This window comes from Pleurodeles waltl, chromosome 6 (assembly GCF_031143425.1).
Source record: "Pleurodeles waltl isolate 20211129_DDA chromosome 6, aPleWal1.hap1.20221129, whole genome shotgun sequence".
NCBI classification, from domain to species: Eukaryota; Metazoa; Chordata; class Amphibia; order Caudata; family Salamandridae; genus Pleurodeles; species Pleurodeles waltl.
The window spans coordinates 604,850,495-604,875,839 of record NC_090445.1 but is presented as its reverse complement, the minus strand read 5'-3'; the positions used below and the strand labels follow the sequence as shown (position 1 = coordinate 604,875,839).

General features: G+C 45.9%; 1 protein-coding gene and 1 pseudogene across 2 annotated transcripts in view; one reads left to right on the top strand and one right to left on the bottom strand.

Moving 5' to 3' along the window:
• The window catches only part of CELSR2 (cadherin EGF LAG seven-pass G-type receptor 2), a 301,695-nt gene extending 286,116 nt beyond the window's left edge, over positions 1-15,579 (bottom strand). The window contains exon 1 of one of the 2 annotated variants that reach the window (XM_069238878.1): positions 11,029-15,579. In XM_069238878.1, the coding sequence (XP_069094979.1) occupies positions 11,029-14,587 (3,559 nt within the window). In that variant the 5' untranslated portion in view covers positions 14,588-15,579. The remainder of the gene's footprint in view (positions 1-11,028) is intronic. The other variant, XM_069238877.1, reaches the window with a different exon arrangement.
• An 8,850-nt stretch (positions 15,580-24,429) lies between these two features.
• LOC138302002 (histone H3-like) lies at positions 24,430-24,797 on the top strand (annotated as a pseudogene).
• The last annotated feature ends 548 nt before the right edge of the window (positions 24,798-25,345 follow it).

Genomic DNA, 25,345 nt, shown 5'->3' with positions numbered 1-25,345 from the left:
GCATATTTTTGCTATTGTGTATATATACAGGGAGTGCAGAATTATTAGGCAAATGAGTATTTTGACCACATCTTCCTCTTTATGCATGTTGTCTTACTCCAAGCTGTATAGGCTCGAAAGCCTACTACCAATTACGCATATTAGGTGATGTGCATCTCTGTAATGAGAAGGGGTGTGGTCTAATGACATCAACACCCTATATCAGGTGTGCATAATTATTAGGCAACTTCCTTTCATTTGGCAAAATGGGTCAAAAGAAGGACTTGACAGGCTCAGAAAAGTCAAAAATAGTGAGATATCTTGCAGAGGGATGCAGCACTCTTAAAATTGCAAAGCTTCTGAAGCGTGATCATCGAACAATCAAGCGTTTCATTCAAAATAGTCAACAGGGTCGCAAGAAGCGTGTGGAAAAACCAAGGCGCAAAATAACTGCCCAGGAACTGAGAAAAGTCAAGCGTGCAGCTGCCACGATGCCACTTGCCACCAGTTTGGCCATATTTCAGAGCTGCAACATCACTGGAGTGCCCAAAAGCACAGGTGTGCAATACTCAGAGACATGGCCAAGGTAAGAAAGGCTGAAAGACGACCACCACTGAACAAGACACACAAGCTGAAACGTCAAGACTGGGCCAATAAATATCTCAAGACTGATTTTTCTAAGGTTTTATGGACTGATGAAATGAGAGTGAGTCTTGATGGGCCAGATGGATGGGCCCGTGGCTGGATTGGTAAAGGGCAGAGAGCTCCAGTCCGACTCAGACGCCAGCAAGGTGGAGGTGGAGTACTGGTTTGGGCTGGTATCATCAAAGATGAGCTTGTGGGGCCTTTTCGGGTTGAGGATGGAGTCAAGCTCAACTCCCAGTCCTACTGCCAGTTCCTGGAAGACACCTTCTTCAAGTAGTGGTACAGGAAGAAGTCTGCATCCTTCAAGAAAAACATGATTTTCATGCAGGACAATGCTCCATCACACGCGTCCAAGTACTCCACAGCGTGGCTGGCAAGAAAGGGTATAAAAGAAGGAAATCTAATGACATGGCCTCCTTGTTCACCTGATCTGAACCCCATTGAGAACCTGTGGTCCATCATCAAATGTGAGATTTACAAGGAGGGAAAACAGTACACCTCTCTGAACAGTGTCTGGGAGGCTGTGGTTGCTGCTGCACGCAATGTTGATGGTGAACAGATCAAAACACTGACAGAATCCATGGATGGCAGGCTTTTGAGTGTCCTTGCAAAGAAAGGTGGCTATATTGGTCACTGATTTGTTTTTGTTTTGTTTTTGAATGTCAGAAATGTATATTTGTGAATGTTGAGATGTTATATTGGTTTCACTGGTAATAATAAATAATTGAAATGGGTATATATATTTTTTTTGTTAAGTTGCCTAATAATTATGCACAGTAATAGTCACCTGCACACACAGATATCCCCCTAACATAGCTAAAACTAAAAACAAACTAAAAACTACTTCCAAAAATATTCAGCTTTGATATTAATGAGTTTTTTGGGTTCATTGAGAACATGGTTGTTGTTCAATAATAAAATTAATCCTCAAAAATACAACTTGCCTAATAATTCTGCACTCCCTGTATCTTGTGTATATTTCCTATCCTCTCAATGAGGGTACACTCTAAGATACTTTGGCATATTGTCATAAAAATAAAGTACCTTTATTTTTAGTATAACTGTGTATTGTGTTTTCTTATGATATTGTGCATATGACACTAAGTGGTACTGTAGTAGCTTCACACGTCTCCTAGTTCAGCCTAAGCTGCTCTGCTAAGCTACCATTATCTATCAGCCTAAGCTGCTAGACACCCTATACACTAATAAGGGATAACTGGGCCTGGTGCAAGGTGCAAGTACCCCTTGGTACTCACTACAAGCCAGTCCAGCCTCCTACAAAGACATAAAAGGATCTGGTTACTGACTGACTGGAACTGATACAGGTGAGACTATGGTAGGGAATGAGGGGAGAGCAGGGTCAGTGACACTTAGGTGGGCGAGGGGGAGGGCTGCAGTATGAACAAACGAGAGAACTGTACTTAAGGTAGAGGAGAGTTCAGGAGGGCTGAGTTAAGGGAAGAAGGGGGATGGATCTCAGGAGTGTTTTGAGTAAAGTGCAGTGGGGAGGTTTTGCTGGTGAGAGAGAAGAGGACTATGCAAGGGAGGGATGGGAAACTGAAGCAGAGGGATGTGTTTTGGGAAAGGTGAGTGTTCTGGGGACAGAGAAGTCTGTGTTAAGGACAGAGAGGTGCAGAGGGTGGAAGGGGCTGTGCACACTGCTGTGCTATGATAAATGTCGAGGAGGGGTGAAGGGCATTTAAAGGACATTGTGTGGCTAATAGCAATAAGACCACGGACTCGCTGGAGTCAAGCCAAGAGGAACTGTTGAGATTAGACACAAATCTTTGGCTTCTGGCCCAGAAAAATGTGAACAGGAAAAGTGAGCTCCTGTCTCTTGGTGTTGAACACAGGGCTGAAGCCAAGCCACAGCCAGTATCAATGAGTGAGCGAGGGAAGCAGCATCAGAGGGTTGAGAGGTGCAGAACAGCATGCCTCGCTCCTCACTGTCCAACACTTTTACTGTAGCCTCATACGTGGAAGGCTGCAGAGTCACAGAGGCCACTGGTCTGCCACTTCCGGCATTAGGCCAGGGAAGTCACCATGGTCATCATGGTTTCTCGCTCCTCTCTGTCCAGGGCTTTTCCAGCTCATGCAGGGAGGGCTCCTGACCCCCAGTGTCCCGTGGCCAACACTTGTAACCTAGAGAATATGAAATTGATTGGCTCCCCCTGCAAAAACATGCAAGTTCAGGCCCATCTCTCAATCTCAGCGGTGACCAGGTGGTGCTCTTCTTATAGCATGTGCAGAATGCGCTCTATACAACCGAGTGCGCACTGCGTTCTGCTGATCTTATATCAGTTCTATGGGGAAGCAGAGCTTGAGGAGTGCACGGAGACCTCAAAGGTAGAGGTGTCTAAGGAGGAAGGGATGTGGGTGCTCCAAAAGCTCTTAATAAGAAGCTGTAAGAGTATGTGAAGGGAAGCACGCGCAAAATAGAGGCCAACAGATGTTATAGAGCTAAATAATTTACACAACTGGAAACCATGTAGTTTAAGTTAATCTGATTTCTGACCTCCACTGGCAACCAGAGCATATGCTAGTCTAAAACATGCGAGTATGCTTTAAAGTAGGATTCTAAAGTCCACATACCGGTGATACTGCGTCATTCAGAGGCAGCTGTATTTGTGATCCATGCAAGGACACACACAGTGCGTCTCAATGATTTAGGCGTAAGTTTAACCTGAGCAGATCACTCTTTAAAAGTTTGACACAGACGCTAATATGACAACTCAAGTAACTGAAAAACATCTTAGCACTACCCCATTCTGCGGCTCCAAAGCGAAAGCTGTGGTCAGAATGTGCTGACAGTGAGAGACAGACTGGTCAACCCTGGTAAGGTGGCTGATACCACCAAAGGGAGAACCACTGAAGCAGGAACATAACAGCTCAGTTTCAATCCCAATGAGGTGTCTCCTGGCAGGACACACAGGTCAATTCAATGTAAAAACTGATTCACTTCTACAAATAAGGGAAAGGGAGTTTGAATGTTTGGAGAAGCAACTGGGAAGAAAAATGTGTTAGATGTAACAGAGGGAGAGCTCTTGTGTGGCGGTAAGATGACCATCACTAGCAGCATATGTCAAATGAGCCTCTTACCACTGTCCACCACTGGGCTCGTATGTCAATCAAAGTACATTTACGTGCCAGAAGTTAATCACATAGCACTGACCGCACTTGTGAGATAAAATATTAGTGTGAGGTGGTTAGTGCAGGCAAACATGGCACTATTTAAACCATGGAACTAGTGTAGCCAGACACACAAAAATCTGTAATCACAGTACTTGTATTTTAAGCTGAGCCGGTCACACGTGATATATTCACATTATTGTTGTGTCATATTGTATCATATGCTTAGCACAGTCACACACACACACTCACAAACAGCAAAAACTGTGCTATTTCTATTACGTGTTTAGTGCAGGCAGGATGACTGTAAACAGTACATTATTGATACCGTGTTTTGTGGCACCAGATATCTATATAGGCTTTTATAATTTCAGTAGGTATAGAAAGAGCCGTAGGAGTGCTGCATATGAAGTCTTCTCATCGTCCGTCCAACCACTGGACTTTCAAATAGAACTACATTTCTTCAAAAAAGAAAAAAAAGAAAAACCTTAAAATGTTGTTTTTAAAAAGCACCAGGACAAGCAGATGGGATATGGGGCGAATCTTCTCCATTACCAAAGACTTACTGAGCACTGACTAGGATGATGTAGGTCTTACACAAAAACAAATCCTTCAAAACAACCATTCTAAATGCAATTACCCAGGCTAGGAACGATCATCACCTCCACCAATGCTGCCTGTGACGGTCGGTGACATCCCCAGTGCCGCAGCTGGCAAGGAAATAATCACCGCATCCATCCTCGTCAGATGACAGGCAAAAGATGGCAAGGTTCCCCCTCTCACTAACCCCGGCCACCATGACATCCCCGGCAGGTGCCAGAAGATGGAGTCTTGCTGGGACTATGATTGGAGGGCCTGGTAGCCAGCTGCTCCCAGAGCAGACCCAGGTTGCACAAAGCAGCTTCAAATTGGCCTTGCTTGTGAGGTGTTTGTTTTCTTTTTTTTCCTTGGCTGTTTTGGCAATTGGTGGCAAACATAAGTGTACACCCCCTCTGTTGGGCAATGCCAACCACCCCTAAAATCTTTGCATGCAAACAGAGTCTGGCCGGCTGATTAAACACGGAGCTACAAGCCGTCCGGTCTCCAGGGAGGTCTCTCACATTGTGTTCCTTGGCGGGGGAAGAGCATGCCTGAATGTAGACGGTGGTCCATGAGTTTGTAGACCGAGATCATCCAAGCATGTCGGTGAGACAACAAAAAATCTTCATAAAGGAAGCAGTCTGGTGCACAGATAACCCTGGAGATCCCAAAAAAGCAAAAGGCATCTAAAAGCAAGGGCTTCACACCACTCTGCTAGGCTTCCCTCTGAAACAAGAGGGAAACACTGCTCTGGCATACAGTACTGACATTTTTTAATTACTCATCCCAAGAAACCTTTTCCATTACTTGTTCGCTAAAATTGTTTGGTTGCCCAATCCTTAGCAATTATTACTCACAGACTGGGAACATATTGGTACTAGACCATGTTTCAGTCTCTCTCCAGAGGTCTCTAAGGCCCACTGCCAAAAGAAAGGATTGTGCATTTATGAAAAGTTTGGATGAACAGGGCCCCTGTCCCTGCATTAAAACCTAGCTGTTCATTTTGGGGAGACAACCAGGTGCCTTTCAAAAAAAGTAAGTGGTGTGGTTTAAAGCCTACCTATAGATTTTACAGAAGAGAAATGTTATAGAGAGAGTATGCTCAAGGAGAGATCTTAAGATGGTGGCTCCACTCCTCACTTTAGGGCTCCACCAATAAGTTCCGGCCAAGAAAAACTACTCATACATTATTAAACGGACATCCTTCATACTCCAAATACTTCTGCCATTTCTCACCCCCAGACTTGATTCTTGATTTCCCACACACACTGCGTCTGAGTCAGTGCAAAGCCAAAGATAATGCCTAGCACCATATCCTATTTATGCCAAAGAGATGAGGTCAGGATCTTACGTCCCTGGAGCTCAAGCATGTGACCTGTGTTGCTGCACAAACACAAATCTAAAGACAACGGCACCTCAGGTTGCATGAAGTGTAATTACCCACAAGGATCACATCCAGCAAAGCGGATATAACGACAAGATGTTAGCTGACCATATACCACAGAACAGGAGGCACAAGATTAAAGACTGAGGTAGCGAGATGTAATACATTTCAAGAAATCAAGTGCCAATGCCATCACCAAAAGCAGCCCACAGCGTTGCCAATGTCGAGTGAAATAGGTATCTACAAGGGAGGAAGTAACTCAAAGACTAGCCAAGTGGGAACTTCAAAGCACAAATGATCACGACCACTCTTTCCTTACGTCACTGAGGAAGCTGTATGTTTGCGGCTTCAAAGACCAGGAACAAAAATCCTGGAAAAACTCAAGGGTATAGGAAACAGCATTCTTCACACTATCCAGCACCCTATTCCCAATCATGCTGTGCCAAAGATACGCTCATTTAGACTGCTCAGTCCTCCTGATTTGGAAATAGATTTACCATGCTCTGCCCGTCACTACCCTCCAAGGATAGGGCAACAGCACAGAGGATCTCGAGTCTCAAGCACAGTCCTGCTCTTATGGGATTATGCTGGAGGATCACAGGAAATTATATGCTTTTCTGGAGGCGGTTGAAACACAAGTTATGACAATCCTGATATCATTTCACACCAATTCTATCTCAAAATAATTCATAAAATCCTCACAAGAACTCTAACCCAAAGTCGGAACCAGGCTTCTAGTTTGACCAGTGTGTGAAAACAGTGTGGAAATCAGTCACACCAACTGCAAACTGCAGGCGCAATTCGAAATGGACCCTGAGCACTAAAAGTAATCTTCACGTGCGCTGCACCACAAAGTGCATTCCGTGATGTTTTCATGAACGTATTCCCAAAGTGCTTCACAGCCTTATTCTTCTGCATAGGGCTGTACACCCGCACCTCCTGTACCAGATTGATTTTTTAAAATTAACTTCGGATTACACTGTGTGATTCTAGGCACTTCACTTTATCTCAGTGTGCCTTAGTGCTGAAAGCAATGAGGAGTACTCAGCAGCACGATAAATGAATGCAGTCCTGAAGGTTTAATTAAAACCTAGAATCATTAGATGAACGACGACACGACAGACCTAGAAGCAAGTATAAGTATGAAATGTGTTTTCATGCAAATGACACAGCAAGAACAGATCAGGGCGCTCCAGACAGCGGCTGAAGCATGCCACTAGGCTTTCGGTCATGAGCGACCACACGTGTGCCTGTTGCCAGTCCTCTTCCCTGAGCCCTGCGCACACACAGGCCCTGCTGTGTGCAGAGATGCTGCGCGAGCCGGGGTGGGCGGAGGGTGGAGGCTGACATCCAAGAAATACAACCACCGCAGGATCCCGCCCTCGCAGCCTCCCAGGTCACCTCTGCAGAATGCCAGCGACCGGCCAGGCTTCCAGCTCCCATAAACTCCCTACCTCCGGTGTGGTGTTACACACCTCCACGAAAGAGCGCAAGACAGCAGCATCCTCCACCCTACCGCAGCACTACAGTCTCCCCCCCCCCCCCACCCCCTCAAAATTAGAGTGGGGGAAGGGGATTGCACATTCGCTAAGGGCATGTTTCGGTACACATCCACGAGGCCGGAGGAACATTAACATCCCCCCACTGTATAGTGCATTATACCAACACCTCAGGGGGTTTCCCAGAGGCCACTCCCTTCTCCTGTAGGCTTAAAAAACTCCGTAATAAACAAAGCCCGCTCCACGGGCGACCCAACTCCTCCCAAAACACACGACACACCTGATCTAGCGTTATATTGGGGGTGGGTGGGATCTCTCTGCCACCCTAGTGAATCTGTTTCAGCCAACAACCACCCTAACACAATAACAAGCCTCAGCAATGTGAGTAGGTGTGGCCTGAAAGGAATGTTGTATGGAAATGCAAAGCATTACAAGTAAACAGCATCGGGATAGATATGTATTTGTGTTGAAGCAAACAACTGCAGAATATTTGTGTAACTAAAAGGTCAAGTGACAGTCGCATTGTCAAGCCAGACCTAAACATCCTTGTAGATTAATGACTGCCCCCTTCCCATCTGTGCTGCTGCCAGATAAAACACCACAAATTATGCAGTTATTTAAGATACTTTAATAGTATTACAATGTCATGTGTGTACCCCTGAAAGTACAAACTCAGGCAAGCGGGTTAATAAACAAAATGCTCACAGCTGTGTTGGGTGCAGCACTTTTTTGTGGAAGCACACAACGTCTGCCCTATCATAACGTGTACTCCTGGCTCCCAACATGTGGGTGAAGCCAAGGCCCCTCTCTTGGTGATGCTTACACAACTGTCTGGCGACAACTGAGGTATGAAGCGAGAACACAGTGAACTGCTGTGCCATGAAATCGCAAGAGACTTCTCCCAAGACATACAGCAGTGTCAGAATAAACCATAATATGGAGGTTAACACTAGCATTCCATAGGAGATCATGCTTATCCTAGCTCCACACAGGCCACTTCTTCTACTGCTGCCTTTTAAGCTCCCTTAACAGAGAGGACAAAACACCATCTCCAGGTGATTCAACAATCACTTGCTGCTACAGCTTTGCATGCTCTATACCAGAGTGGAGCACAGATATAGACCCCCATCTGAACTGAAGCTCTACATGCCTCTACAGTAGACAGATCAAAGAACAATCTATGGGGCCTTCCTATATGGTATGTACCTCCTACTGCAGTCAAACCCAAAACCAGACCAGGAACACATCCCAAAGAAATCTGGGCGGGGAGGGGAGTAAAAGGACATGGAAGGGAAACGATGGAGGAAGAAAGGGGGAAAAAAGAGAGAAGAGGGGAGAAAGAAGGGGGAGTGTGGCAAATGAGCAGAAAAAATAAAGAGTGAAAGATGTGCAGACTGAAGAAAAGACAAGAACACAAAAGGAAAGAAGAAATAAGAAATAAATGTGTATTTCCACATAAACTACCTACGCCTCTGTATCTGCAGCTGAGATAGACCGAAACCAGGACCATTTACAATAAAAGATCAACCATCTCTTCTTATTACTATACCATGAACCTAACATATAGAGTCCAGGACACTTTACATCAAACTTGCCCTAAAAAGACAGAAAACTCAAAGCTCTTATGGAGGGCAAAAATATTACCATACTGGCAGACAACACAATGCACCCACCACAAACCACCCACAAACGTTTGTTGGCAGCAAAAGAACAAACATTGTGGTATTTGAAGAAGTGGTCTCTGGAAAACAAATCACACAAGGAATGACAGTGACAACATGACACACCAAATCATGCTAACTAACCAAAATAAAACAATACTCAGGCACTAGTTTACAACGTTTACCTTATAAAACACATTTAGCACCACTAAATCGCGCTGATCCTACCATGGAAGAATTCCACCAACCTAGCATAACTTCACAAAATAAAGTGACATCAGAGATGCTCATGGCCCATCTGCATGTTTCTACTTCACATGACGCACCCACACACACTCTCTCTACCCCATGAGCAATCAGAAATAAACACTACTGGTCCAATTACACTGTCCCACACTCGGCACTCCACACGCACTCCCCTAAACAAAAAAGAAAAAAAAACGGAAACAGCTGACACAGCACCCTGGAAGAGGACTAGCATCAATGAACACAAAACTCGAAGCTCACTGGCTACAACAGCCTGTCTGGTCATTGTTAATTTGACTGTGCTTGTGGCATTAAAATATTATTATATCTCAGACCTGAATATCACCTCTGCATTCCTTTATCCACCCATCAGAGAGGATTTCGAAACAGGCTTTGCCTGTGCAAAGTACAGTTGCTGGGGTCTAGATAAAGGCTGACACCTGACATCCGGAGAAGAAACGATGACCTGCGTGCTTCTCTTTTGCATTGGTTTTAACTCATGACGTGGAATTCTGAGAAGATGATAGAGTAAGAGTACATTGCTTCCATGACAAGGATACTCTATGCAACTGACGTAAATATCATTCCTTATATAAATAAATGTGTAGCAATGAAGGAGATGGCCTTTTCCTTAACACTCTACTGGATGGACAATGGGTGGCAGGACATTCAACAGTGGCCACAACAGCCTGTTACTGGCCTGGAAGTAGAAGCAGGACAACACATTCCAAGAGGCAGCGGATCACTGGAAGACACTGTCAGAAGCCTTAGCTAACTGTAAACAGGGAACAGACGTCAGCCAAGCATCAGAAAACAACGCCCTTCGCTGCAGCACGCCACAGCTCTAGACTCCCACAGACCACTGAACGTTCACTAATTCCACAAATCGCTGGCCTCAATCACACAAGTTACAATAAAGTTGCATGCATTCCTCACATCACAGACCTCACACAATTCAACAGTTGCACATTCCCCATGTCACTGTTCTAATCAACTTCAAGGAACGTACACATTCCACAAGTCAATGACAAAAAAAGGGTTTAGTGAAACTCGTGTTTCTGTGTGGGGGTAGTAAACCAACTCAGTCCCGGAGATTTACTAAAATAAAAACATCAGAGTCACTTGTAGGATGGACGCGCCCGCTATTGATAGGGCGCTACTTTGATCGTTTGAGAACTATTTAGAGAGCTTTTATAAGAAAAGGCTTAGAAATCTCCCTCTTAAGAGGGTTTTATAACTAAAGATGATAAAATAGAAACTGAAGGCAAAATTAGTCCTAATTAGACCTTGCTTGATCCTTCAATTCAATTAGTTTAGTCATGACTTTAACTAAAAAAAATGATATGCATTTAAGTATTATCATTTCAAAATTGTGAATTGGTTTCCGAAAATCTAGGCCCGACGTATTGGAAATTCCCACAAAAAAAACGTCACTGAAGCTCTGCGTTCATGTGTATTAAACGCTTCACCTGACCTGGAAAACGAAAGGGACTAGGCCTTGCCAAATATCCGGTCTACAGATAATGGGCTACCGCAACCCCTCCCCCAGGCAGCTCAGCACAGTTTATGTAGTGTACTCAAGAAATCAACATATTACCATTTGGGACGATTCATCTCGCCATTTATTATGCATTGCCGTACTTCCTGTCAATCAATGCGAGTTCAGCCTTATTCTGGGGAGGTAACTACCCACCCGGCAAATAACGATACTGCAAAGCGCCGTATTTATAGTATGAGTAATTACCTGACCATTTTGAGTTTTGCGCAGTTTGCCCACGCGATTTGAGCTAGGTTTTATCTGGCAAAAATAGTGTAGGCAATCACTCGATTGCGCGCAAATACAACCTCAACTGTAATGAAAATCGGACGCAAACACATTTAAGACATAATTCAATGACTGACTTACCAGAGACGGATACCTTCATGACAGCTTCCAGGGGCCGGTTGTTATCCAATGCCCGGCTCAAGCGGATCTCTCCAGTTATGTTATTCAAAAGGACCAAATCCAGCTCGTTTCCCTGCTCGAAGTGGTAGACGAGGGAGTCGGACACGTCGGGGTCATATGCGGGGATTCTGCCGATGACCCCCTCGGGGAAGCTGGCAGACCGGTTGCTGATGTAGTTGTTGAAAATGATCTGGAAGTTGCTGAGGACTGGAGCGTTGTCGTTCTGGTCGCGGAGCCGGACGTGTACCGTGGCCCTGCTCACCAGGGGCGCCGATGTGGCCTGGACCACTATGATGTACTCCGATCTGGCCTCGTAGTCCAGGTCCAGCAGCGCAGTCAGCTCACCGGAAAAAATGTCCAGCTGAAATACCTCAGGGATGTTGCCCTCCACAATCTGGTACATGATCTGGGCGTTGGTGCCCTCGTCAGGGTCCAGGGCTACAATTCGGGCCACCACGAGGCCTATGGGGCTGTTCTCCTCCACATAAATATCAAACTCATCCTTCTCGAACACAGGAGGGTTGTCATTCACATCCAACACAGTCACCTGGACCGCGACGGGGGTCTTCAGTGAGGGCATACCCTTATCCACAGCGAAGGCCTTCAGCTGGTAGAATGGGACGTTCTCCCTATCCAGGCGTCGTAGTGTCCGTACAATGCCCGATGTGGACTCAATGATAAAGTCACCTTCTCCGTCATCTCCTCCCTGGAAGGTGTAGAAGACGCGCCCATTCAAACCAGAGTCACGGTCAGTGGCAGAAACCTGCAGGACACTGGTAAAGGCTGGGACATCTTCATACACAGAGCCCTGGTAACTATCCCTCAAGAACACAGGGGCATTGTCATTTACATCATTGACCAGGATCTCTAGATATGTGGTGTCGGACTTCTGGGGGATGCCATTGTCCCTGGCGGTGATGGCGAGCGTATAGGACACCTGATCTTCATAGTCTAGATCCATCTGAGTAGTAACAGCACCAGTGTCAGCATCGATCTTAAATTGAGGAACACTGTCCTCCATAAAGTAAGTGATCCTGGCATTCTCACCTGTGTCCTCGTCTGTGGCACTGATAATCACCACTGTGGTGCCCACAGGCCGATCCTCGTTGACATTTACAGTATAGTGGGAACTCTGGAAGACAGGACGATGGGTGTTGGCATCCGTGACATTGATGAAGGCCTGTGCTGTGTCAAGCCGCGTCCCATCAGAAGCAGTGATTGTGAGGGTGTACTGCCGTTCTAGTTTGTAATCCAAAGGTAATGCAAGGGTGATGAGCCCCCCACCACTCTGGCTGGTGATGGAGAAACGGTTCCTTGTGTTACCACTGGAAATTTGGTAAGTGATCACACTGTTGATGTCTCTGTCTATAGCAGAGACGGTTAGAACGCTGGTACCAACTGCTGCATCCTCGTTCAGTCTCATGTAGTACTCCTTTTGAGTGAACTCAGGATTATTGTCATTCACATCCAGAATGGTGATACTGATACTAGCTGAAGATGTCATAGGTGGGGTACCATGATCTGTTGCTTCAACCCCAAAAGTATAGAAATCCACAGTTTCCCGATCCAGCTCAGAAGAAATCACTATCCAGCCTGTGTTGTTGTTGATCGAGAATGGAAAGTTGGAACCAGTGTCCACCAGGCTGTACTCTAGCCGGGAGTTCTCACCAGAATCAGCATCAATAGCCTGGATATGGATGACAGAATAGCCAATGGGTACATTCTCCAAGACGGTTGACTGAAAAGGGGTACTTACAAAGATCGGTGCATTGTCGTTCACATCCAAGATCTGGATTGTCACCAGACCGCTGATGTTTGACAGAGGAGGCCTGCCACCATCCTGAGCTCGTATCCTGAGTGTGTACTCCCGGGTCATCTCATAGTCCAGTTGACTGACCACATCAATGTTCCCAGACTGCGCATCAATATAAAACTGACCACGGGTGTTGCCACTCATGACACTGTAATGGACCACAGCATTGTTTCCCTTGTCCCGGTCTGTTGCTGTGACTTGCAGAACCTGGGTGCCAGGGGCCACATCTTCTGGAACTTGGACCACATATCGTTTCTCACTGAACTGAGGGGCATTGTCGTTGTCATCCTCCACAGTGATCTGAATGTTAGCAGTGGAGCTGCGTGGACCAGGGTCCTTCCCTTGGTCATTGGCTTCTACCAGCAGCTGATAAAAATCCACTGTTTCTCTATCTACTGTGCCTTTAGTCCTGATTACCCCAGACCGGGGGTCAATCTCAAACACCTCATTCAACCCTTCATTGTTGAGGATCTGGTACAAGATATTAGCATTGATGCTGGCGTCTCCGTCAGTAGCTCGGACAGTGAGCACCTCATAGCCGATCTCCAAGTTCTCCCTGACGCTCTCTTTGTAATCCGGCTGCTCGAATAGAGGGTCATGGTCGTTGGTGTCGCTCACCAGGATAGTGAGGGTGGCCATGGCCGTACGCCGGGGAGCTCCATGGTCTACAGCAGTGACTCGAAATACATGGGTGCTCTTGGTCTCACGGTCCAGTTCTTCAGCAGTGGTTACTGCCCCAGACTGGGAGTCGATGGCAAAAAGGTAGTTGGAGCGACTGTCAAAAAGGGCACCCATGGAGTACTCTAGCCGGCCAGCATCTCCTTCGTCAGGGTCTAAGGCCTTCAGCACTATTACCGGGGTGCCCGCTGGCTTATTCTCAGGCACAGACACTTGGTATGTGGGGGGCTGAAACTGGGGACTACTGTTCACATTTCTTTTCTTCCTGTTACTGCCCAGCATAGTTCTTGGACCCACCATCTTCTCCAACAACCTATCCAGACCCACCAGTCCTGGCGACATCAAACCTAACCTCCAGTGTACCTGAAAGATGCCATCTGGAACTGGAAATCTCTTTCCAGAGGCCCTCGGTTCCCCATTCTGTGGGCACTGTTGGCATCGAAGTTTTAACCACAGAAGGTCCTCTTGAAGGTTAAGGCACAGCTCCTTCCCCGTGACCAGCACCCCATCCTGGAAAGAGAACCCTGGAGGTTCCCGCACCTCACAGCGAGGCTCACAATCTCCCCAGGGAGCGGGCACCAGTTGACCGAGGGCAAGCAGTGGCACTCCAACTCTCAAACACAGCTCCTGATCCTTTATGGCGCCATCTCGGGGGACCAGCAGAGTTAGGATCTCAAGGCGCCGGGGCTGTGGCCCACGCAGGTCCTGCCAAGCACAACGCTCACCTGGAATTTGGAGGTGGGCAGAGATAAGGCTGCCTATGCCAGCTAAAGACGGTGCCTGCGGGATAGGCCCTCCCCAGCAGCTCCAGCTCACACGGATGGATGATGAGGTGATGCAGTGGTAATGACGGAGGTTCTTGTGGTGTTTGGTTGGAAGCTCTTCACTTAGTGGTGCAAGGGTGCAAGTTCCATTCCATGGCAGGAGGCTAGTGTCCAGACTCTGCTGCGGGAGGGCGTGCAGCGAGGGCACCAGGAGCAGCCAGAGCAGGAGCATGGAGGGGTGGCCCAAGGGGCCCGACACTGGCATCTCCCGCTCCACTTCTCTGTGCCACCTGCTGCCTGCACACGGTTGCCCTAATGTGGTGGTCTCCGGGATCAGTCAGAGGAGGCCACAGCTTTTCTTTCTAGCAGGGGGGCCCCTCCTAAGCATGGTGCAGGGGTCTACGCAAGGCCTGTCTCTAGCACAGTCTGTCCACAAGCAGAAAAATGCCCCAAGAGCTGTGGGTGTAAGACTACCTTTTTCCCAAACACCAAGCGGCCCTCATCTCAGAAGCTGCTACGTGCACGCACCCAGAAACAGCCTGCTCAGCCACAGGGAACTCACGAGCCGGTAGGGTGCCACATGTAACCTTAGGGCGACCTAGCCCTCCTCGCCACAGAAAACTTGCCGATCTATAACCCCAGGGCACCCTAACAACCGCTCCCTGAAGTAGGTGAACACTAGCAGACTGCACCCACAGACCAGACCAGCTCTTCGCGTCCCCTAGGAAGTTTTACGATCTGCAGTCCGGGGCGAACTTTGCAATCGGTACCCCTGTTCCACCATTTCACCTGCAATACCGGCACCCCAAAGATAGATCACCACCTGCCCTACAGTCTTTTAGGTCCGCCCTGCAATCCACAGGATTCCCCCCTGGCGCTGGAGGGGACGCGTCATGTAAAGCAGGTGCCTGGGCTCTGTCAGCCTCCTCCCTGGTACCAGAGCCTCGCCTCCCCCTCTCCCGGGCTCTCGGCTGTGGTCTCGGTGGTCCTCTCCACGATGCCCAGTAGTGGATTCCCTGCCGGCTCTCGCAGCCGAGTCCGGGGCTTGGTTATTCCTTCCCCGGTTCTGGCAGGGCTCCGCGGGAGACAAGGGCTCTCTCCGCGCTTAGTCCCTCGCTCGGTTTTCCTTTCCGGGGCTCGTGGTGCTACTATCCCGGACTCTCGGGTCCTCTCGCTCGGGCGCTGCGTTCTCCTCTCCCCTCTTCGCAGCACTCTCCTCGCCGAGCTCTCAGTGCCGCTCTCCCGGGCTCTCTGTTCTTTTTCCCTCCGCAGCTTCCAGCACAACCTGCTCCGGAGCCGCGTAGGTTGTTAAAGTGGCGATAACAGTCGACAGAGAGGTGGGTCCCACAAAGCAGGGTGGGCGAGAATCACACAGCAGAGAAGGAGACGGAGGCAACACAGGAGGTGGGGCACTGAGAAGAGAGCGAAAGTGTTTAATGGAGTATAGGCGAACAAGAGGAAACAGGGATTTTAAAAGTAAGAAGGCTTATTGTACCAAACGAGTAGTTATGCACAGAGCGCGATATTTAAGAAGGGTCTTACCCCACTCTCAAACATATCAATAACCTATGTGTGCGACGAAACAAAACGTAAAGCCTCATATTCGCGAAATAGAACTGTACCAATGATTAGACACCAATGGGCTCAGGTTATATAATTCAGGTGTATCTCTGAAGAGAAATATAATTTACAAGTACAGTCGTCATACAAAACAGATATCCTTCAGTTTACAGTTTTACAAGAATTAGCTGATATAGCCTGCCAAGTATCTGACAGTCAATACCTTTTTCATTGCATGATAATATCTCCTGTTTTAAAAACGTCACGCAGGAGAGCTATTCTTCAAATATCACAGCAGCAGTTGCTATACCGCCGAGCAGCGGAGCTATCTCTCAGAATACCCAGAATTAATTGGTGCTTGGTTTAGGCAACAAAACCATCCTTCGGGTTACATACACCTTACAGACTCCAGCATCATATAGCAGCGCTAGTTCTCAGTCTGCGCAGAAGTTATTGGTTCAGGACTTAACAGAGCAACCCAGAATGTGTCAAAGAAGTTAATAACCCAGGCCTCAAAATCAGTGCAAGACAGGTTCAGACTTTAGACGGGAGAGCTATCTTTCAGGTTACAGAGACAGGGCCATCTGTATAGCAGGTTATACTATACTACTGCCATTTTAAGCACTGTAAATAGCAGATGTTATTAATACCTAATTATTCAATGTATCGACCCTGGCAGGATGGAAGACCTAGTTTGCCTTACCGAGATTCAGATTGTGACTTTCAGCTTACCATATTTGTTAGTGATGATCTTTCAACTCACTGAGCCGTGTTACCAGCTCGCATGAAACAAAACAAACTAGCTGCTGAGCATCATACCAAGTTTTAGCAGGGAGCTGGGGCCTGGTAACATTTCATAGAACCTGCTGCATCTCAACGTTTCGCTATTTGGAGTTCTCTTTGATTGTTTTTATTTTTATTAGGTCTCCCTTAAACCTATGTGACCACAAGAAAAAGAGCTTTAGGAAGGAGTACTGAGTGAGACGCCCTTCCTGCATGTTGATCTTCCTATCTACATGCTTGTGTGTGCTTCTGGTAAAAAATAGTGCTTATTTTGCCTTTTGGGAAAGCTTATACCCAATACTGTAGACCATAGTTGGGTATGGTGACAAGGCAATGAGCAGGATTATAGGGCTAATGGGATCATTGGGAAAATTTACTTTAGGTGCCATAGCTCTGATCTGTTTATTATAAAAAGCTATGACTAAGGCAGTAGGTCTGACACAGTTATTGCGAAAAACATATTAACATCCATAGGCTTTTAATGATGGATTGTTCTTACATTGTGTTAAAACCTGTAGAGAGGTATTATATGACATGGAATCATAGAGAATACCATAATAGTCACATGGTTTGTTATTGGTTAGCCTCTATGACAAACCGGGGGGTGAGAGGGTGGGGGGTTAAATATACGCACTGTTGTAATCTTTGTTAGGCACTCCCAAATGTAATTTCATATATAATTTTGTAATTTTATGGCAATCTGCCTGATGACTACCTTATGGGATCCTTTATTCTCAATACAGTAGACCTGAACTGGATAGGGCAACAAGCCAATAGCAAACACTATAGCCTTGATTGGTTCACTGGGAAAAGGTATATCAGATGCCACAGGACTTATCTGTTTATGGAGAAAAGTTATGACAAAGGCAGTAGATGTGAGTTATTTAGTGTGATAAAAGATAGGTTGAGGCCAATAGACAACAGAAGGTAGATTGTTACATGTAATGTCACAGATTACTGTAGCAGGCGACGGTTTTGTTGCTTGTTACCCACTCTGACAATACTGTGGTGTAGAACAGTGGTTCCCAACCTTTTGACTTCTGTGGACCCCCCCCCCCCCCCTGAGTCATTACTGGAAGCCAGGGACCCGAGCCTAAACACTGTTGATGATTAGAAACGGAAAACAATACAGAAACAAGCATTCATCATACATAAATGATAACACATTTTCTTTGATTTGCAAACAAATATCAATAAAAAAAATAATTTTAATGGGAAGGTTGGAGCTTTTCTAAATTCAGTTGACGCCACACATTGTCCATACTGTACTCTTTTTGATGCACCTGCACTGCTCCCACGAATCAATCTGAGGATACTAATTAAATTCATAGCCTCCAATTTCAAATTCCTTGATCTTTACAGTACGAATTAAAATGTTTAGTTGTACATTTAGAAACTTTATGCATATGCACTTTATTGTCTGTTAATATTTTTTAATTTTCTAAGCAGTCACAGACCCCCTAAGGAGGCTTTCTGGACCCCCAGGGGTCCCCAGACCACAGGTTGTGAACCACTGGTCTAGAAGATTTTGCTTCCTGACTCTTCGCAAGCACCGTAAGATCTTCAGATGGGTCCCTGTAAACACCAGATGCACGGTCATTCAAGCCCTTATCACCAGCCTGTTGGAATGCAGGAATGCACTCTACGTAGGGATCTCCACACACCTACTGAAGAGATTGAAGACCACACAGAACGCAGCAGCCAGACTCATCCTCAACCTCCCCAGGTAGACCCACATCACCCCCCACCTCAAGAAAATCCCATGGCTCCTCATTCAGAAGAGATTTCAATTCAAGATGTTGACCATCACCTACAAAGCCCTCTACAATCAAAGACCAGCTTACATCAGCCACTGCCTGAACTCCCACCACCCCACTAGGTACCTGCTCCCTGCCTCCCTCTCCCACGCACACACCTCCCGCATCTGCCGAAGCAACAGCAGGGAATGTCCTTCTCCCACCTTGTTGCAAAGTCCTGGGACAACCTCCCCATCCATCTCAGGACCTCAACCTCTCTCCAGGAATTCAGGAAAGGACTAAAGACCTGGCCGTTCAAGTGAACCCCATGGAATTAGACTTGCTCGCAGCACTTGGATACTCTTTTAGGAAATTAGCCATGCTTTACAAATCCAAATTGAGTGATTAATATATGAGAAGTAGTTGAGCATGGAACTCACCAGTGACTCAGTATTAAGTCAGACCTACTGCTGTTGCCAGTGCTTGGTAGCTCCGTTGAAGCAGCAATTTTGGCTCTTGCACAGAGTATTAATATTAAGCCTTCATGCAGAATCATTCACTCAGTCTCTCTTTTTATTCTTAGTTCTTTCTCTCCCTTGTTCTACTTAGCTCTGCCTCACTCCCAACACTATAATGTAAATGGGGGATTTCTTTGCTATTGAAGTATGAGTATGCTACTCAAGAACAGTACAGCAACTATACCATGGACCACAGACATCAGTGAAGAGTGAATAGAAGATCAAGGGGACACTATATGTGAGCAGGCGTATACTATTGGCAGGGCCACTGGAATTATACAATTTTGCGGCTGCACAGTTTTCTGCATAATTATAGATTTGCTGCATTTGCCACATAACCTGTCATCCGCTGCATATTCTGCACATTTTACAAAGAAAGTTGTTTCTAGTTCAAACTGGTCACACATTACTAAAATCGGAGCAACATGTGTTGTGTAGTGGAACACCCTTCGCAAAGGTTGCCTGGTCTCTTTTCTGTTGCTTATTGCTTTATGTTAACGTGCAAAAGTGGCAAAATAATGAGGTTATACCGTCACAAAATGTACTGCACTATGCCACATAATATGCTTTTTACTCGCTGCATAATTTAGTCAGCGCTACCTCATAATTAGGTCCTCCCCTGCTGCATAGTTCCAGTGGCCTTGCCAGTAAGGGAGCAGAGCAAAGGGTAGATGAGGACGGGAGTATATATAGGAGAACATTGGCAAAGTATGGAGACGCCTAAACAGAAACCGGTGGAGGATGCCAGATGGAGGATAAAGTGGGACCTTTAGGTATTCTGTGTCTAGACCCTTCCTTCTAGTCCTCATTTGTGTTCTGCGGTGTGTGACATTCCACGAGGTAAACTAACAGTGTTGTGAAATGTTTCTTGTTCCTTCATTTTGTGAGCGATTATATGAACATTCTCTTCCCGACTCTATCAACTGCAGGTTTGTGTGATGGAGTATTGCATCCCTCAATGCCCATGTAGGGCTGGTTTCATCTTTGGTGCACTCTGTGCTGCCATCCAGTTGCTGTCCTGCATGTGTGGGTCTAGTCTGGCACATCCTTCTCAATATTAGCACGATTTTGGTTTTCTTCCCATACAACCCTCCAACCTGTATCCTCTCAACATGTGCCAGATTCACCAGACTGCAGAGAGGTGTAGAGAACAGCCTCAGCCCCTCAGAAAGCCAAGTACAGTCCTTCAACCAGGGATTACGACTCACTCTGTGCTTCACTCTTACCCAAGAGGTGGAGTCCTACTAATACACTACTGATGTAACACTCTTTTTTCCAACACGATCAATGGTAGATGCACCTCCTCTCCTTCTGAAATGACCCCAAATGTACCACGAGCAGCACCCACAAGCACCACTGTATCTTTCTATAGATTAGCTCTTAACTTCTCTGTTGTAGCAACATTACACATTCATACACTTTAGACACACAATTAGCAAGCCGCTAAGAAACTAACAGTTGTGTTAATCATTCAGGCGTCCATTACATCATTACTTTTCGCATCCTCCTTTTTTATGAAGGATGTGCACATGTAGCTTCCACAAGGCCTTCAAACACGTGGTTCCCCTTGTGCTTAGATACCCGTGCAGCTGCTGAAGTCACACAGCTCCCATGTACGCACTCACACAAACCTTTATGGATGGTGGACCCTCATAACAACTTTACTGGGTAACACATATTCTGAGTGAATTGTTGTATGGCAGGATACGTTCCTTCAGGGATGTTGATGTGCAAAGTAGCCACTTTCAAGAAAAAAGGTAAGGAAAACCAGTCTTAAGTTAGACCTGGGCGGTGATCCAGGATTCACCAGGCCACAAGGTAAAAATACACTGCCCTAGTGGACCCAACTGATACACGCGGGCCTCAGGTTCTGCTTATCATGTTGTCCATCCTAAATATTCCATCTGCCTGCATGCCTATTCTCACTCTTCACTACAGCCCATGCTGAGATGCAGTGACATTAGGTGCACTGTGATTCCACCACACCATTCAAAACACACGCACCTAACCCAGCATGTCCAATAAAGGCCAAGTTACAAACAAAACATTTTCAACTATGCTTTCTAAGGTGGGCCGAGGAACCAGACACAATTAGGAGCACTTCATGATCTCGCCAGTGGTATGAAACGTCATATAACTACTGACCACTGAGGTTAGGGCTTTAGACCTTGCAAATGTATGAAAAGACACACCATGGACCTGCAGTATAGGATAATACCACCATCACCTGCAACATCTCACTGCTCAACAGGTTCAGGAGAATGGACAAAGATGAACAGAAAACCCATGGCCCGTCATAAGAATGACACAGGGCGAGCACTGAAATATTACTACTTCTATCTATATATAATAGGACATACAATTAGGGAAACAGCTCTACCAATGAAATGTGTAACAACTGTGACATAGTTATCTTTCTTTCTTTGTGACTGGAATTGTAACTTCTTTATTCTTGAGTCATCTGAACACTTTATATTCAGCTTCTAAATTACGGCAGATGTAAGACCTCATGCATTGCACTGCAAATACACCCTAATTACACAAGGCACCGCCCAGGCTATTACAACAGTAAAACAGGTAAACAGCAATGTTAGTGTATCTATACCATAACCCCCAGTAACTCCTATAGTGGGGGGCACGCAGCTCTTGCTATAGTAACAAATAAGTCCCCCCATACCCCCTGCTTCTACTAATGAGATGCTCCAAACTGGGACACAGTAACAGCTCCACTTGGGTCTGATGCAATAATGTTTTTCTTACATTTAAATCGTCTCAGAATAGGGCCTATTTATCTCGTCTCAGTATGTCTTACAGGTGGTATACCTTCAAGCACTGAAATGGTTTCTATTTTGGAACTGTTTATAACTATAAAAGCAGCCACCCACATTCGACAAGTTCTAACTGCTCCTGGCGGTCGATGTCAGGAGCATGTTGTATCGTCTTTCCTCCCAAATAAATGGGCCCTTTCATTTCATCAACATACCAAGACTACAAATCTGTTGCTTTTTATTGGAAAGCAAAGTCTTGTCAATTTTAAAAAGATAATAGCAAAACATACATTATATTTTGTATACAAAGCACGCTCTGTAAACGCTGCATAAATCTCCCCTCCATTGTGTACTGGATTCGTACACGTTGTCAGGTTCCCGGACGCAAAAACACAGAAGAAACCCCGAAGACAGCAAACGTGTAGAAGATGGTGACCAAACCATTGGAAAACACAGGCATGCTTCGGAAATGCAAGTACTTCCGGTGTTAGACAGGTCGGTTGCACTGGGCCAGCCTCCTGAGAACCAGCCAGAGTCGTGGAACGTCTGGGTCAGTGGAGGTTAAGGTAGTATCCAGACCTACCTCGTGCAGAAGCAAGCTGTCTGCAACAGCGGTTGTTATGTTTATTCAGCTTTCGCTTCACTTCAAACTTGGCCTACTTGTACCCACACCTTTGTTAGTTTTCTCCTTCTTGGCTCCCTCTGTTCCCCAGCTCTTGTTATTTCTGTGTTTGTTAGTTTTGTCTACTTACTCCCAAGCTCACTCCCTGCTGCTGCAGTCATTCCTTTCTACCTCAGCTCCTGCGCAGCTAGCTGGGCACGGATTACCGTCAGCCTGCACTTTGCACCGGGTTAAGACCTTGTTCCTGTGATACCTATAATAGTATATCTTTGGTGTGTTTCCCTCTACTGATTTTACTTTCTTTCCCAAAGTGGAGGCTTGACAGAATCCTTGAATGCTGGTCATAGACTCTGGGCTTGATTTAGAGTTTGTCGGAGTTTGTCACAAATGTGACAGATATCCCACCGCCTTAGTTCAAGTGAATTATATCCCAGGGCACCCGTAGTAAGGCGTTTGGGATATCCATCACGTTACTGATGGAATACCCCCATCTGCCAAACTCTAAGCAAGGCCCTCTATGCCATAACCTTCCAATGCCATCACCCAGCCCGCAGGAGTCTGCCTCGCTTCTCCTGCTTCTTAGCCTCTTTTCCCAATATGCTCAGGTGCTATTCACAGACTTCAGGATACTTTACAGGAAGTGACCTTGACTCCCTTAAATCTATCTGAGCTATAGTCATGACAGAAGTATATATTTATTCAAAATGGATTCCAAGGTCAGTCCATTGCAGTCCATGGCATAAGCGAAAACTAAGAAGCAAGAAGATCTTGACGTTGCTTGACAAGAGCATTGTTTCTTATTTGATGCAGTCACATGGTAAACTCTCCAGCTGCTTCCCACAGAGGTGGAGCCTCTGCCATCTCTCTTTCTGGTCAGATCCATGCTCCACCCTCTTTTTCTGTGGGTATGACACCAACTGAACATTTTCCAGGAAACCCACACAACTTTTAGGCATGCATGGCTCAATGTACTTTAAATTTCTTTGCTAAACCTCAACATTTTTTTTCAATCAAGTCAAAGTAAAGTTTGAGTTAGCCTATCTCAGCAAAGGCGTATTAGGCTGGGCTACCCCACTGATTTTAAACCAGTGCCCATGGCATACCATGTATGTTATATGGCATACCATGTATGCTATATTTGTGCAACAGTTCTCAGCTATATTTTGAAGAAACATACTCAATCAGCTGCCCATTCAAGATTATTTACCTTACGTCAAGGAAGTAAGGATATCATTTTCTATGCATATTATTGCCAACAATTGGTGGCCAAAGCACTTTGGACTGATGTCACAGTTGCACCAGTATTACCAGGTCCTCAGGAAAGAGTTAAACAAGATCCTATCACTAGTAGTTAACAGATCAACCACATCAACTATACAATACATTTAACCATACAGGTTGGCGCACAACAAAAACAGCGGTGTCAGGAAACAAGACGGTTTCCTACACAGTATCCCACCAGAGGACAGACGCACTCATTCAAGGCAGAAGTGAGCCCCCTGAAGAGCAGATGCAACTACTAAATATCAGGAAGTCAGGCATAGAAGAAATGAATCCGAGAATACATTTATTGAGGAAAGGCAGGAAAGTTTGCCAAAGATTGCCTACAATTGGCAGGAAACCCTTAGACTCGACTGTATTGGGCAAAACCCATTCAGGTCCCCTTTCAACCCAGAGGTGCGGCATCCTGGCTTCAATTGACTGTGGTGCTTCTTGTTGTTATATGGGCTGAAGTTTTCAAAAAGATCATTGTCTGCCAAAGCAATAAAAAAGACTGAACACTCCAGAAGCTGTTGTGGGCACCAAGAATAATCACTGATATTGGGAGAAGTATACTGGGGAAAACCAGTTTATCAGAACCGGCTTTAGAGATTGAACATGTGAAAACTATAAGATTTTACCTCATTGAGACCTCTGCATTTGCTGTAGTCTTGGATACTTAGTGTATTCACAAACATAACTATTTAATTGACTGGAAAGCACAATACATCACATTTTCATCTAACACTTCAGCTCAAAACTGCTTTCCCGAAGAAAGTTGGAACTGTGCCCTTCCTTCCTTCCTTCCTTCCTTCTATCTATGTTATCTTATAGGTCATACAGAGACAGACACTCTTGCTATGGCTGGTACCAAGCAGAGCGCCCGCAAGTCCACCGGAAGGAAATCGCCTCACAAGCAGCTGGCTACCAAGGCTGTCCACAAGATCACTCCTTCCACCAGCGGAGTCAAAAAGCCTCATCTCTACCGGCCCCGAACCGTGGCTCTTCGCAAGATCGGCTGCTACCAGAAGTCCACTGAGGTGTTTCTCCGCAAACTGCCCTTCCAACGCCTGGTGCTGGAGATTGTTCAGTAATTCAAGACAGATCTGGTTTTACAGAACTCTGCTGTCATGAAGACACCAACCTCTGTGTCATCCACGCCAAGATGGTTACCACTATGCCCATGGACATTCAGCTGGCCCGTTGTGCCCGAGGTGAGAGGGCCTAAGGGAACAGCAGATGGATGCCAGCATACTCCATCTGTTGTGTCACTTAACAGGATCCAGATCAATTTGGTGACCCGGAAGCTTATGAAGAGTATATGGACATATTCAGAGTGAAGGGGAGGCAATCAACTACATCCTCATCTACCATTAGACTGCCTAGTGACCTTTGTTCTAGGAGCTAAGACTTCATTTGGAAGAATCTATCTCCTAACCAAAGACAAGGTACTTCAGGATTACCTAAAGGCAAATCTATAGAAAGGTTTAATTTGCCATTGAACTTCACCAGCATGGGCCACAAAGCTTTTCATTCCGAACCCGTATGAGATTTTTGATGCTATGTAGACTTTAGAGAACTAAGGGCCATATGTACGAACACTTTTTCCCATAGACACAGAATGGGTAAAAACCTTTGCTACATCTGGCCCTAAATTCAGTCATGGTCAGTGGCAGATATCCATTATCACCTAAGTCTGTGTCAAAGGGTAAGATAAAATCAGACATGATATTTTAAAAATTTGATCCCATAGGGGCTTATAACTTAGTACAAATC